We start from the raw sequence: 16,181 nt of genomic DNA, 5'->3' as shown, positions 1-16,181 counted from the left end.
AAGGTGAATCCCTACCATCACACCAGGGAAACATCACTGATTACCAACTGGGACCAGAAGAGTGGTAAAATAGTTTAGTAGATGCTTGGATTTAAAAAAAAAAAAAGTTTGAAAGAGTGAAAATTAAAAGTAATGAGACAAATTCTTAATGTAGTTTCTGTGGTAGTGAGACTTGGTAGTGAGAATAAGCTCTGGGGTCAAGTAAGTGAATGTGGATGGGCAACAGATGCTCTCCTGGCCTCCTGAGAGGCAAAGTAACCTGGAGGAAGGACTTAAAGGTTCTTGTTAAGCCATGTGGGCAAAGGGTAAACAGTGTTATCTAGAAATCTCATCACTTTGATGTAAACGAAATGTCATAATTGATCTGTTCAGCTATCTGCTGTCAGCTGCTTGACAGAGATGCATTACAATACTACACATGATCTCAGATTCATTAACCTATCCTTAGCTGTGCCGCCGCCTGGGAGCATTATCCTTAGATTCGGTTGTTTGAAAAAGAATAATAGAAGCGGGGGGAAGAAGTCAGGACTTGTAGGAGAGTGTTTCATAACCTACTGTGTTAACAGTTTTCTGTCACTAAATATATAGAAAAAGGAAAAAAAAGTTTGTATGGTGATTTTTAAGATTTAGTTGATCTGGTACTACAGTAACGTTGTACTGTTGTGAGCTAGGCAATATTGAAACGTATCGTGCCTGGGTCACTTAGGGAGACTGATAGTGCTTTATAGACCCTTTTACTGTGCAGGTGGATTTCAACCAACAGCTGATGTGAGTGATGTGTTAAATGTCAGGTTCTTGGCCTTCTAAAGCAGGTGTGGGTCAGTTCCTAGTACAGTCTGATCTCAGCAGGAAACCCAACTGTTGGACTAGACAGACTTATCCAGACTGTATGGCATATCTTGCCCTTGGAAGTTATTCCTCTAAATTAGAGCCAATGCCCATTTCAGTGCTTGCCATTTGTCATGAGAATTGATCGGTGGCTGCACCATTGCACTGTGGACATGATTTATTACCTTTCATGTGTCTAGGAAACATGCTGTTCATGAGAAATTACTTGCTGGTGTAGGGCTTAATTTTTCAAAAGTTTCAGTACCCTAAAAAAGTTTAGTTACCCTTTCATTTGCTGGGGGAAAAACTAAGAAGTGTATGTTAATGAGCTGCAGCAACTAGATGTAGATTAAGTAGATTTTCAGTGTAACTTGGAAAAGTTGACAGGTGGTTTCTAAATATGTAAAAGATGTTTATTGGTATTTTTTGCCTGGGTAGTGTTTAGCAGATGTAGCCAGATTGTTTTGAGCTTATCTGCTGTTTGGTTTTGTTGTTTTTTTTTTTTTTTTGTAAGCTCCTGATTTTTTACCACGTTGAGTTCTTCATCCCCTTAGAACTCTGTTGCATTGCAACCACTGCAAACTTCTCCCAAAGCCCCCGAGTTCTCTATTAAGCTTTGGCTTTGTTTAGGCTGTATAAAAGGTTATTTTTTCATTTACCTACGTATTTTCAGCCATCTCTGGTTTTACTGTGTTGTTGGAAGCAACGCAGTAATCTAATGAGGTGATCTGTTTGAGCAGCTGGTTTTAACCTCTGTGACATTTCTTGTTTCGGATATAAGCCTCTGCTGTCATTTTAGTACATGCTGTAGGTTTTTTTTTTTAACTTTTACTTTTCTATTCACCCCATCTTTGTATTTTTTCCTTCCTTTGGGTCAGAGCTAGCAAGGAGGTATCATAACTGAATTGCCATATCATAGATTCTTTGTGTTGAATGTGAATTTTTCTCTCGGTTTTTGACATCTCTCTTTCACAACTGGGAGAGTGTGCGTGGGGTTGAAGCCAAAGAGGAATAAGCTCTCATTTCCCCCTTGAGAATAGAAGTCTCTTTGGCATCATCAGTTCAAGGTCACTCGTAGTTGTGATTCTCCAGCGTTTGTGTTCTTTTTCTTTGGCACTCCTGAGATACTTGATACCTTGGAGATACTTTAAAGGTATCTGAGAAGTTCATTTCAGTTCAGCTCTTAATGGAATAGAGGCAGTTGCCTACACATTCCATCTCACAGTGCTCATTTTTTTGTTACCTGGAAGAAACAAGCAGAAATCCACAGGACACCAATTATCATCAGAAACTTTATTCAGGTTACATCCAGACTATGATGGAGTCTTGTGGATCATCACTTTGTTTCGCCAATGACAACATGGGTTGACTGAGCATAGCTCTGCAATCTACCAAGGTCCTGCAAGATTCACTGGTATTTGTTGCTCATACAACACTTCAAGTTCTTCAGATGTAATTTGGGGGGTATTGAAGATGAAGCAACATGCGTTGCAGTATGTAAGTGCAAAATGTCATTAGAAGCAATAGCTCCTCACAAACAAAAAGTGAGTTTAATAGGCTATTGCATTTGTTGCAATAACTGTACTTTCTTGTGATGTCTAAGGATGGGTATACTATGATCTGTAATATGGAGTTAGGCAATTTAGGATTTTTCTCTTATTTTTTTGGTAAGTATTGAAAGGCTTGAGGCTGTCAGTGGAACTGAATGCTCTCTTCAGGCTGCTCAAGGAAGATGCAAACATTGGGCACTAAATCAGTGTTCTGAACAAAAATTGCTTTCTATTGTAATTCAAAGCAAAAGGAATAAAAGGGGGTTTGCCAGTATTTGAGCTTATTATCATCCTGAAGAAAAACAGTCAGTTAGATCTGTTGGAGCCATTTTTTCTTTTTGTGTATTTGCAAGCAGTTCAAAAGGGGAGAGAAAGGAAGAGGCAATTAAAAGAAAAAAGAAAAGCTGACCTTACTAACTTTGTGACAGATGTTTAAAACTTCACACTATGGGCTAAATGAGGCTTCCTTCTTCTCTGCCTTTCATCCCACCTGTAATTTTGCAGTTGCTTAGGGATGCACAGTACAATGTAAGTAGTGTTATAAGTCTAACAGCTGTATCTGAGTAGGAGGCAGTTTTGTCTGTCTTCCCTGTATGTACCTCAGACAACACTAGCAAGGAATACTTGCTGCACGTAGCAAGAATTCTCCTTAGTGCATTATCTTACACATCTCACAGTGCACTGTGTGAGTAGGTATTAGGTGGTGAAATCTGTTCCATATTGCTGGAATACACAGTGCCTGTGGCTGAATCCGGAGGAGAAGAGATGGTTTGTGGCCCTTGATTTAGTTTTTTGTTTTGTTTTGTTGTTTTTGGGTTTTTTTTGAAGTCCTCTTTTTTGTTTTACACAGCATTTACCATTAGAATCCATTGTATGTGAGGATGATTAAATAATCAGAGTTATATGAATAGTAACACTAGTAAATAACAATGGGGCAGTGTTAATGCTTTTTGCTCTCAATTGTTAAATAACTAAGAAGGTGGTTCAAGATTTCTAAAGACTCCCATTTGCCCACAAACGCATACACAGAGGCCAGTTGTGCACTTTTATTGTACTTGCATTGTTTCACGACCGTGCATGCTGTGCCTGTAATAGCACACTGGTGATGGCAACCTAAGTTCTAAGTACGCAGCTGCGGATGAGTTTCTATGGCTAGGTTTCCATATTGAAATATTTGCTGCAAGTTGTCTGACTTTATAGCAATCATAACAATCTAATGACTTTACCTTTTTCTTTTTGTCCCTAAGAGGACAACATTCAGCTGGTACTCTTGATTTAGTAAAAAAATTGGCTGTTTAGATTATTTGTCGTCAAGCATGTTTGTAGGCTTGAAAGAATTAATTACTTATAGGCATTTGGCTGAAAAATCTGATTCTTTACATGCAGTAGTAGAGTTGCAAAGCTTTTATTGCCAATGTCCTATACTTTCAAGATAGAGCTGTATATTTTACTGTGTTGTATGCTTGATTATTGAAATAAGAATATATGGGATATCATAAAACTTATGCCATACTATCCCAGACCACTGTGAAAATCCCAGTGACTAAAATACTTTTTTGATCTGGAGAAGTGAGATGGCATGAAATACTGACTCCCATCAGCTTTCACAAGCCAAGTTTTCTTCTAAAGTCATTGCTTGGTATTCAAACTCTCCCTTGAAGGTGATGAACAGTCTAAGTCTTAAAGCTTTTGGTATCTTTTGTAAAGCCACTTATTGGCCTCTAAATGTCACAGAACCACCAGGTTGGCTATAATTATTTGGTGGCCTTAGTAGACGTAACAAAATTTTTTATTTTTTTTAAAGGTAAAAACCTTGTCTTACAGAAGTGGCAAGGACTTAACATCTTCTCCAGAGGGTAATTTTAATGCTGCTACTACTCTGCAGTGTGTAGAGGAAGGATTTTAATTTTTAGAACATCCTATTTCATACAGCAAATTCACTTTAAGAATTACACTTTCTTCCCATAAGCCCCTTCCAAAAAATGAGGAAGGGATTGAAGGCAAAGGGATGCTCAGTATCCCAAAGCCCATGGCTTTGACATGGTTCCATTGTTGTGTCGCACCAGGACTTCAGCAGTAGCAGGATTTCCCCATTGCTTTCTCCCCCCTGCTCTGCAGATGTATAGCAGCGAAAAGGGACCTGGGAGAGCTAGGTGCAGTTTGACACAATGTCATGTCTGGTATGGGATAAACTGCTTTATCTCTTGATGCCACAGTTCATCCTCTGTGGAAGAGGACTGACTCTCATTCTGTGTTGTAAGGATACATTCGTTAACGTTTCTAAAGCGTTCAGAACTGTGCAGTGGGGGCTGTGCAAATACAAAGTGACTATCTGTCTGTTCTCTAGTGACTGACTGTAATTTTTGTAGTAGACATGCTGTGATTCAGAAGTGAAAGCAAGTCAGTAACAAATCCTTTAAATAAGATTTATGGTTTAAGAATTTTATTGCTAATAGTTGGACTAATTCTGCTGTCCCTTCATGAAGATTTTTTTTTTTTAATTCACTCGGTTCACTTTCATAGCCTGGGAGAAAGATTTAATTTTAGAAGTTTCACTTGACAAAGACATGCTGGTGCTAGATACGTATTTCAGATCCTTGTCATTGTACTCTATTTTTAAATTCAAGTGCCAGCCAACCTAAAGAGCACACCCTGTGTCTATGCTGAGTGCTCTGCATCCATGCTACAAAGCTGAATTCTTCCAAGCTTTAGCACAAGGCCACCGAATTTACTTTTGTATTTTTCCAATTTAATGAAGAGAAATGCTCTAGCAAGTTCTTTTCATAATCAGGGAACTAAAACTGCTCATAAAAACAATCCTTCTCCCTCCAGAGGTCTGCTCAGGCATTGGCAATTGTTAAGATGCTTGCCTATCAACAGCCACTCGAGAAAGAATTTTAAATGGTTTTGTGACGTCAAGGAGGCCCAAGAAAATATAGTCTGGTGCCAAATTACCTCCATCATTGAAAGCATGCAGTAAGAAATAGATAACACAGAAATAAATCTTTTGTGCAGCAGCTATCTCATGATACAGTCTAGCGACTCCAATAAGTGAGGTTGTCTGGTATAGGAACAGCTAAAGAAGATGAACTTCCTGACTGTCATTTTCTAATTTACGATTAATGAAAAGCCAACCTAATCTATCTGACATCCTGCTGTCTGGACAGAATGTCTGCGGGTAACTTGGACCTTGCAGAGGGAAATGCCCTGACAAAGTTACAGCCTACAAAAGTGAATAATTTAAGTATGATGGACAAAAAACTGAATATCTTGAATGAAAAGATGGACAAACTGTTGCATTTCCAGGAAGATCTGACAGGCAAACTGCAGCGAGTTAACAAAGGCATTGATGATGTAGAAAAAGGCATTAACAAGCTAATAGTATCCCGAGCAGCTCCTGATGAGACAGATGCAATGAAAAAAGGCCTAAAGGTATCGGACAGTACTCACCAGACTGATATCCAGAGCATATGCTCAGAAGTGTTGAAATTGATGAAAGCTGCTCAGCTAGATGCCTCGAAGCATAAGGAGAGGCTGGCAAAGATAGAGAAAAGAGTTGATACACTGGATAAAGTTATTACACTTGTGGGAGAAGTATTAAAAAATTCTAAAGTAGTGGATTTTATTCTCAAAGGCGTTGTGCCCTGGAAGAAGGGGAGTCTGCTGGAAATCCTTGTTGAGGTTGGTTTTGCTTTGCTATTCATATTTTTCTTTATGATGTAGCAGGGCTTTAGGCTCTCCTGCCAATTTTTTGCATAACGTATAATTCAGCTTTTCCTTTCAGTATTGCTGTTACAGGTAACTGCTGTGACCTTTGAATTGCAAGGCTCTTAAGGCATGTTTTGAGCCTTGGTCTCTGCCTTACAGTCTTATGTCTGAGGTTCCCAAAGTGTGCCAGGCAATCCTGTAACAAGTAGGAGGAGTAGGTTGCTACTGTGAAGACAAATTCAGCTTCTACCAGTGCTCGAAGATCAGCAATGTCATTCAAATTAGTGACTGAACTGAGGCCCCAGTGAAAAATAATAACATACTGGAGGCTTTTTTTTTGTTGGAAGAAGTTTCTATTTTCTTGATTGATCATGAATTCTGAACACAACATCAGTTACTAAAACCTGTGCTGACTTATGGTTATACTACTGAGCAGATTTGTATGTCCTAAGACATCTAAGTTGTTTTTAGCTACTTTTTTATGATGAAGCTGTGACTTTATCAACTCCATTGACATTGTTCACTCCTCAAATCAAATAGGTCTTGTGTTTGCAAGTTCCTAGGCATCAATTCCTAAGCATTTCTTAATTATTGAGAACACTGAGGAAGGAACAGGCAAGACTGGTATGTAGTTGATATGGTGTTTTGGAATTGATTAACCTTGTTTTTAAAAGTTACAGGCAGCTGGAATTAGTTTTAGCTAATGGGAGTTTTGAATTTTCACTATGGCCTGTATCCCATAGCGGGTAAGAATGGGGAGAAAACTGCAAGAGTTGGAATAGGTTTTGTTCATTCCAAGAATCCCTTGTACGTAGAGGTGTGATTACAGTAAGGAGAACTTAGCTCAAGTGCAAATGTCCATTTGTATCTTAATCCAAATATTTTTCACCAAAACTGTAAAATGTATAGGTACACCTAAACTTTTACAAGAACAGGGCAATGCTAGATGCTAGCATACCTTTTCAGGCTTCCTGAGTGCTCCCCTGGTCTCCCTTTTTAAGTGCCAGAGGCTGACAGGTGAGCTAGACTGTTAGGAGACAGAAGAATTTATAAAGTTTCCATTAGTGTTGAGAAGAATAAATCATACACTAAGTATCAGTTGTAATTCTGGATAGAGATGAAGCTTTTACTTGCTTGCGGTTCCAATTTCAGTTCTACAAATTTTTGGAGAAATGGAAGAGTTTGATACGTTTTGGTTAAAGCTGCATTGTTACATGTTACTGCCTGCAGTCACTGCAAAATGCCTGGAGACAGATACAGTCCTTTGCAGGATTTACACCTTGAACTGCACACTATGCCAATGGCCAGGTGAAGATGAGTTTAACGATGATAAACTCATTTTTTTTCCAGATTGTCAGTTTCTAAGTGAAAAGAACAGTAAGGAGGGATGTAAATAAAGGAAGGTGATGTGAGGGATACTGGAAAAATGTTTCACGTGGACTTCTAGCATACTGTTGGGATTAGTTGTCAACTAGCCACTATGCACTGCCTCCTCATCGGTGTTTGCAAAAGAGGAGATTGAAGGAGGTCAGAACTTCATCCAGGTTGTATGGATAGGCAGATAGAGACTGGGAGGTGAACTGACCTGCTGGGCTAGGATGGGGTTGGAGGTCTGTGTCCCAGGCTCTAAGCACTGCCTCTGTTGCAGAACAGGCAAAGTGCATTGGGCAAGCAGAGAGTTTTATGGCTAGCTCCAGTTTTGCAATATGACCATCATTGTTCTCCTTTTTTGTTTCTGGTCATGAACAGTTTTTGAAATTGGAGCATAAGGTCAGTTATAAGACCTTAAGATATGTCTATACTTTGATCACAGGCTGCTGAGTGATATTTGAACTAGGCTTGAATTAGTGAGGTAGCGTATGTACGTGACCTAGCTGGGGTAACGTGGAGCAAAGCACGGGTGAATTTAAAAACAAATTAACTTGTGCTGAGCCATGTGCTAACTTTGGTCTAGTTTTTGCAGCCTGTTTTGTGATAGCAGTATAGACATGTCCAAAGAGCTCCACAATTGCACAGGGGTTGCACACAAAAAGAATTTGCTACCTGCTTGTTTCTGTTTTCCAACCTTTGCTGTTTTGTAACAGCGTGCTGCTTATCATGGGAGCTGGCTTAGCGCAAGGTTACTCAGTATGGGGATGGGAGTGGGGAGGTCATGTTTTCATTTCTGGGTAAAGCTGTTTGTTGATGGTATGACAGCATTCCAGGGATGCAGTGGGAATACTTACAGAAGAAGTTCTGCAGGATTGGAGTTAAATTAATAAAAGACTATGAATTGAGCTTCATAGGATCCCAAACCTCTAACTTCTTACTTAAAAAACAAACAGACGGAAAAACCCACCAGCATTAAACTGTCACTTATCCAGGGCTTTCTTGGCACGTAGGATTTCACAAGAATAATGTTCCCCCTGGTCGTTGTTGCAGGTTTGCTTAGAGCTCTAATAAAAATGGTAATGATTTTTTTTACTACTTTTGCTCTTTGGGTGTTTTATTTTTTGGGAAGGGGGAGATGGGGGGGCTCTTGTGGAATCTATATGATTGGAGCATGAAATCCTTAACCGCTTTTACTTAACAGATGAAGGGGCTGATTTGCAGCAATTTGTAATCAGAATTATCTGTAGAAATATTTTAAGCGTTGCTTTGTTTGCCTGTACAAATAAGGATAGGAGGCTGCTCATCACTAGATTTTAACTATATACCAACCAAGAAATACATTATGCCTTTTCCTATTTTTGTGTAATGCTTTTTGCTAAATTTTAGTTACTTAGTTTTAATTTGATTTAAAATGCATTGCTGTGTGAAGTGTTTAGTGGTGCTATTACAAAATATCCCTCCTCTGTGCTTTCTGAATTGGAGGAAGAAATTTGCTTAAAAATAAAAATCTGCTTCTAAAAGACGGTAAGTCTGTTGTTAACCATGCCAAAGGTGACACCTGTTATGTCAAATACATACACAAGAGTTACCATAAAAATAGAGGCTCTTTTTTGGTATCACCTCTATCATAGCTCAAATCATGAATCTTTGGATGCTGCGAGACAAATATATTAACAATATCTTCAGAGACATTGCTTATCTTTCAGTCACCAGCCAAAAAGCAACAGAAATACAGTATAATTTCTTTTTCTAATCTCCCTATTATGTTTCATATGTCATGGTTTTTAATCAGTAAGAGTAAAGATGACAGGAGGCAAAATCTCTGACAGTCAAAATTTTGGAAAGCAGTGAGCTAATGTATTATTCTGTGTCATCTTGTTTTAGAAGTATGTCTGTCTGCGAAAGCAGGGAGAGATTGGAATAAGGGACTAAACACAGAAGTAGCCAAAAATTCAGAAGATCAGAAGTAGTAGCTAAAAATTCAGAAGATCAGAGGTGTTAGCATCCATTTTACAGAGTCTGAATACCTATGTAGTTGGAGGAACCTAGTGGAAATAAACACTCTTGGCCATAACTGTTATTTTTGTGTTCCCCTGTCATTCTTAGGCCAAAGATAAGCCTGAGGAGAGTGGTGCAAAACCTAAGCATGTGCTTAGTAACAGAGGAACCCAAACTGAAAGCAAGAAGCCTCTGGAAGGTACGTATCACTCCAGGCATCCTACAAGCTTTGACGCTAGAATGTGCAGCAGACAAACTGGAAATTAATAGCCTGCTATTTCCTGCTACCTGAATTACTCAAATGTAACCAAGTAACTTTGTCCACCAGTACTGGGAAAATAAGAGTTGTTCTCACCTTCTCCACAAGATGATCTGTCCCCCAGATCAAGCCCCACAAAATGCTAGAAGATCAAGAAACTAAAAGCAGCATCTTTGGCTGCACTTTTTTTTTTTTTTTGCTTTGGAATTACAGTGAGTTGAATTAAGAGAGCAATACTTGTTCAGAGATACCACGAAGGTAGTGGCAATATCGCATAGCGAACCTAATAAATTCTTTTCCCTTAATACATCTGAACCAGCCCTCCCTCCTCCCCCTCTCTGACAAAGGGACATGTTGACATTAGGAATATCTTTTTTTGATCGGCAAGTTTCATTGCCATGTCAGGGCTAGATTCCTATTTAGGATGCATCTGTCAGGGCATTGCCCTGTTGCATCCATTATTAATGCCTGTGGAGTTGCAACAGGGGTGAATGTGATGTAGAGCAGGCCCTGTCATGCTGTTGTCTTCACAAATGGTCAGTGAATCCTTTAAATTATGGGCGACCCTCTTTTTAGCTTCATCATTTAGGAGGTGACAAAAATAAAGCAGACGGTCGTAATTCTGACTCAAAAGCTACATGGGGTTGTGAACTAACCTTGAATGCCAGTGACGTGTGCATGCTGAATCCTGAAAGAAGCTACCCTAGAAATTTCCACTGTTAATATTCACAACCATTGTCATGAGAAGGTGCTGAAGAACCTTGTTGTCCTTTTGTGGAAAATGCAAGAGGCACTGTCTCAAGCCCATTGTCCCTTGGTGTCTTGCTCAGTGTGTCTCTGCCCCTTTAATCAGGCAGAGGGTGTATCAGGTTCAGGAGGGTCTCAGATGGGTCTGCAGTGCCTGAACTACCCGTTATATTTACCCAGAGAGTGACTTCAGATTTTATACGCAGTGAACTTGAGCCTTGCAGTTTTTTTGTTTGCTTTATGGAAATCCAAGTTCAATCTGTAATGCTGCTGGAAAGCCAGCAGAGCAGTTAAACTTCTGATTAAGCCGTGAGCATTAATAAGGGCTGTCTCAAGCCTGCTGGTGTAAGGATTTTATACCTTTCGGGAGGTTTCTTGCTACCTTTTCAGATGTACATAACTGCATAGGTTATTTTGAATGGTGGGTTACTTTATTCCCTCTCTGTTTTGCTGTCGCTTTTGTCAAGGGTAGTTTATTAATGGTTTATTTTATTCAGAGACAAAAAGTGGGAAAAAGCTGGATGAAAACAAGGGAGCATGTGAGAAGGTGAACGCTTCTAGTGCAGTAGCCCACAAAGCTGACTCCAAACCCCAAGTTAAAGAGAGGACAGCGCAGCAGCAACTAGTAGACGGTGCTGGCAAAACACACAGCTCTAAGAGCTGTCAACAGCAAAAGGACGTTGGTGTCAAAGCTTTGAATCAACACAATGGTCTTCCCTTCGTAAATCAAGATCATGTAGGCAACCAAAATGTTCCTGCTAAAGCACACGATATGGACAGAGCCCCACGCCTAGATAAGTGCCACAGACAGCTTGTTCATCAGAAACTCAGAGAGAATGAAAACAAACCTCCATCGTCAAGTGCGGCATCCCGGGAAGCTGTGCCCTCCACATCCCAGGCTATATCTGACACAGGGTGTGAAGTGACACATACCAGGTAATGGCCTTGCTGGTAGCTTTCTGTGTGATGTGAAACCGTTTCACGTGTTAGAAGGAAAAAAAAAAAAAGGAAAGCCAGGTCATTAAAGGAGGCAGCTCCTGCTGAGGTATGATCCAGGGGAAAAAAAGCCATGCTAGGATAGGAGTGGCAAGACCTTACAAATGGTTAAGGCAAAAAACTCAAAGCAGCAAGGGCCCTCTGTAAGTTTCTATGAAGCCAAGGAGTCAGAGGACTAGATGTATGGGAGATTTTTTATATGATCGGGGCTTCTGTGTATTAGAGATAGAAAGGTGACCGCCCTAATATAGCTCAAGTAGTTGGACACTTATAAACCACTCACTCCTGTCCAACTTTTCTGTTTCTATAACCGTGGGGATGAAAGGAATTTGAGATATTTACTCGTATATGACAAAAACAAACAACTTGTTTCATTTGCTGTCCTTGGTGTTTTTGTGGGGGTTTTTATGCCTTGGTCACCTAAAGATATGACCAGATTGCTCATTTATTAATCTCTATTAGCCTAATCTTTACTCATATAAGTGTTTTGTAATATGTCTTTTATAATCCATTTCCTTTTGAATTATTTATTTAGGATTTGATTTTAATTCTGTTTATTTAAATTAAAAAATACTCCCACACCAAAAAAACCCGCAAAACCCACAACCAAAAAACCCCAACCAAACAAACCCCAACAGATGGAAATTCTGTGGCAAATTTTAACTGCTATGCTTTCTCTGTCTGAGCTGGTGGATATAAAGTTGTTTATATATGTGTATGTATGTACTGGTGATAGACACACTCACACATACATACACGTACACACACACATACATATACATATATATGTTACTTTGTACGTGGAATTTCCTCGTTGTTCATATGTACAAATCAGTGTCTGAAACCTGGACAAGAACATGACACTATGTGTATGCTAATTTGAAGACTTCTGATTTGTAGCAGTATTTGTGAATATAGGGTGGACACTTAAATCTTCCTGTGCAATCCTCTACTGGGATTATGGGACTCTCTAGGAAAAAAAAAAAAAAGTGAATGAAGAATAAATTAGCAAAATGAATGAAAGCTGTCCTGATGTCGGCACATAGGCTTAATGAGGGAAAGGGCTCATTGCGAAGACTGGCACACTGGGATATTTCTCTCCTAAGAGGCTGAGTGTCAAGATGTGTCAGGAGAAAGTAGAAGCTTTCACTAATGTGGCCTTTTTTCAAACATTCAGGAACAACTTTGTGTAGTTTATAGACGTTGTTACCTCCAAATTGGTTGCTGTAATAACACCAAGAAGAGAGGGATCTCCGTGTCTTTTCCCCACGGGTTTTAGGCTCTGGCCGGTGAGCCGTAGGCACTGTGCTTCAACAGCTGGAGCGGGTCCGTCCCAGCTGCCTGCTGGAGCGCTGCCTTGGAGGGTCTGCCTGTCTGGCGGGGGATGGCTCAAGGTGTTTGTGAAGCTGTGGAGGAACGGTTGCTGTTACCCCTTGGAAGTCAGTGCTGGCTGATCATGATGTGCCAGGCCGTGATCTTGGGGATAGGCAGCAGCTTCTGAAGCAGCTGGTTGGTTTGGACGGGGCGGGTGTCTGAGCACCAAAGGCTTTGGTTTGGGGAGGAGGGAGGCCGACAGATAACTGGAAGGCAGAACCTCAAGTAAACCCCAGGGGAAGCTGCAGCCTTCCTGCACAGGGTACCTATTACGCTTTTGTGTGTGAAGTCACATGAGGGTGGTAAATGCCTCTGTAAAATGAATGCAACTTTTAATGAAGTCTGTAAGCCCACGCAGAAGCGTCAAAAGAACATAGTGTTCCCCTGCTTGGAGAAATGCCCAAGAGTCCTGCTGAGTTCAGGCTTGTCTAGATAGCAGTGGAAGTGTTTGCTCAGAGCTGAGTTCAGCTGCTCTGGTAGCTCACTCTGGTGCAGCTTTAGATTCATAGCACGATGCAAGGGTGTTAAAGGTGCTGAAAATGAGAAGCTTCAGGCTCTAGTTATGCAAAAGCAGAAACATTTTCTTTTATAACATCTCTTGTAATAAAGTTGCTCCACTGAAAGAGGCAATAACTTTTGTGAAAATGAGGTACATTCTTTCCTAGACATCAGAAACTTTCTTTACTTGGTGTTGTATAAAATCTACTTCATAACTTCACAAGTTTCAATTCAGTCTCACTGAAATCAGGCTGCGTGCTCATGACAATTGGAGCAGTAACAGTTGATTCAAAAATTATCAAATTAATGTCTTTGATGGATTTTAGGAACATAGAGAATTGGTTTTAACCTGTATTCTTTTTAGGCACACAAGAGGAAAAAAAATTATTAAACTTTTCCAGTAGCTAGAATGCCAAGGAAAATAGTATTGATGGTGTGAGAGAGTTTATGAAAGTTACATTTTTAACAGAAAGCTGTGGAAAGAGTGCTATCGCATCAGAAGACACAAACACAGATGTTTGAGTGTGCAAGTCAGCCAGCTGGAAGAGGACTGGGATGGATGGAAACCTTTGGATTTGTAGAGCTGTATAAGCAGTCAGCCATTTAGATAATTAGCCTGTAATTTGTGAAGGCAATCACTACCCCTTCTCTGCCCAGATGAGTGGTATTTTATTGGACCAACTGTAATAGTTGCAAAAAGTGGGTAAGCTTTCAAATGTGGAATTAACACTTTGCAGTGTGAGACATTTTGTGTTCAGCAGAAGGCAGGCATATACACAGATGAGGACATGGAAAAAGCATCAGCATGCTTTTTGATGCTCTTCCCTTAGTATTGTGAGTATTTCCTAAGAGGATTGATATGGTTAGATTTCTTTAATACTGTAGAAATCTGTGGGTTTGGAAGCTTATAGTTTTTTGCCTTACACCCCACCCCCCCCAAGTTACAAAAGCAAGGCTAGTCATCCGCGCAAAATGTCAACTGTTTGCTCTGCAGGATATCCATCAATGTACATATGACTGAAATGAAAGAAAAGGTGGAGATGACCAATGAAGGAAACTTAAATGATCACAGAGGTAAAAGTCCCAAAGTAAAATCCCCATCCTCCACACTAGCAGAAGTGGAAGGAGTCAAACAGCTACCTGACAAATTAAAACTTCAACAGAGTCCTAAAAACATCAGCACTGAGCCAAATCAAGAAGTGAAAGGAGACAATAAGCAAAATGAACTTGCGCCTCAAACAGGGAAGCAACAGCCATTACTGAGCAAGCCCAAACCAGGTAAAAAGGCTGAAGAGAAATCAGAATTAAAATGCAAGCCCATAACCTCAAAGAATACGTCTGTGAAGGAGCCTACAAAAGATGTGGGGGTAGAAGTGAAAATCCATCAAGAAACAGCAAAAGCAGAAGAATCCCCAACACATAGCAACTCTGGGAGGAGAGAATCCGAGTCTGCATCTTCAGGGGGAAGTGAAAGTGATGCTTATCAGTGTACAGGAATGGCACCAGTGAAGCCTACATCATTGGAAGCTAGCAAAGAGCTTCCCACGCAGGAAGAAATGATCATCGGTAAGTTGCTCGCAGTTACTCTTGGAAACTTTATGTTGAGGATTTTGTGCTACTCGTGTTGTATATACAATAGTGGCTGAACCAGTGCTCAGTAGACCACCTGTGTCCTGCAGTTGAAGAGCATTTTGCCACGTATCTTTGACTATGTAAATAACAAATGAATTACCATTTGTACAAATTCTTTCAATAGTGATTTTCCTTTTAAAGTGTGTTTTGGGAAAAAAAGTTCCTTTAAAATAAAATTAGGTGAAGTATATGTGTGATCAGAAGTATGAGTAATTTTGAAAAAGTCTATTTTCTTTAGATTAAGCATTTATTCCTTAAGATAGAGTTTGCAAATCCAGGTATGCTTTAGCAGCTATGGAGATCCAGAGGGCAGCAAAATATTGCAGTAGTATCCTGCTGTGGTCTTTTTTGTGTTATTGGCCATAGATCTCTCCTCAGTTACTGTGTGAACACTTGATTGCATTGTTTCAGGGAGTACTCTCACCTGGCAGCATAAGTATGTGTATGTCCCAGAATGCACATACATGGGTAGATGTCCTGACCTGGATCTGGCTTTCTCAGCAGCGGCTAGAGATGAGTTGAATACATGTTAAATTGCAGCCCAAGATATCTAGAGATTAATTGTAAAATTGCTTTGAATGGGGGACACCAAAAGTGGGTTTACGGAAGTTTTACCCTAGAAAAACTTGGCCATTAAGTGTATCATGGTTGACTGATTTAGCTTCCCACAAACTGATGAAACTTCATAGTTATAATGTTAATGTCTGCAGCTTTAACTTGGATATTGTCTGCAAAAATCTTGCTGCTAGATTTTACCAATAACTGTCATCATTTATCAGTGCTGGGTATTTGTGCTGGTCCTTCCAGCTGCCATATAATGATTAAAAGAAGATCAAGTATAATTTTTTCAAACTTCCAGATATGTTTTTCAGGTGACCTCTTCTGTTAATGGATGAACTAAGATGTTGATCTTCTAAAGGTGTCCAGTGGGTTTACTGTGTTTAAAAAAACAGGGTTGAGATTCAGGAGGTGGGATTCTATTCTCAGTTCTGGGCCTTTATTCCTCATCTGTAAAAGGGTGTTAGCAGTAAAAGTCCTTCACTTGAGATAACAGAGATTTTGGATATTTTCAGCACCTCCCTTCTTACGGCTAACTGCAGATGCAATGGTTATTTTACTTGCATGCCACTCTTAAAAATAGAGACAGAATCACATGCTTAATGTTATCCAGATCTTTTAGTGCTTGTCTGAATTCCAGTAGAAGAAAAATTGATGGAGTG

At 39.9% G+C, this 16,181-nt stretch overlaps 1 protein-coding gene across 13 annotated transcripts in view; it reads left to right on the top strand.

Moving 5' to 3' along the window:
• MYLK3 (myosin light chain kinase 3) overlaps positions 1-16,181 on the top strand; it is a 64,146-nt gene that overhangs the window by 34,482 nt on the left and 13,483 nt on the right. For 12 of the 13 annotated variants that reach the window (XM_030026913.2, XM_030026909.2, XM_041125795.1 and 9 more), the window contains 3 exons: positions 9,564-9,654; positions 10,959-11,397; positions 14,324-14,895. In XM_030026913.2, the coding sequence (XP_029882773.1) occupies positions 9,564-9,654; positions 10,959-11,397; positions 14,324-14,895 (1,102 nt within the window). Of the gene's footprint in view, positions 1-5,357; positions 6,060-9,563; positions 9,655-10,958; positions 11,398-14,323; positions 14,896-16,181 lie in introns of those variants that run through there. The other variant, XM_030026905.2, reaches the window with a different exon arrangement.

The sequence above is a fragment of the Aquila chrysaetos genome, chromosome 9 (assembly GCF_900496995.4).
Source record: "Aquila chrysaetos chrysaetos chromosome 9, bAquChr1.4, whole genome shotgun sequence".
NCBI lineage: Eukaryota > Metazoa > Chordata > Aves > Accipitriformes > Accipitridae > Aquila > Aquila chrysaetos.
This window is presented reverse-complemented; position numbering and strand designations above follow the sequence as displayed.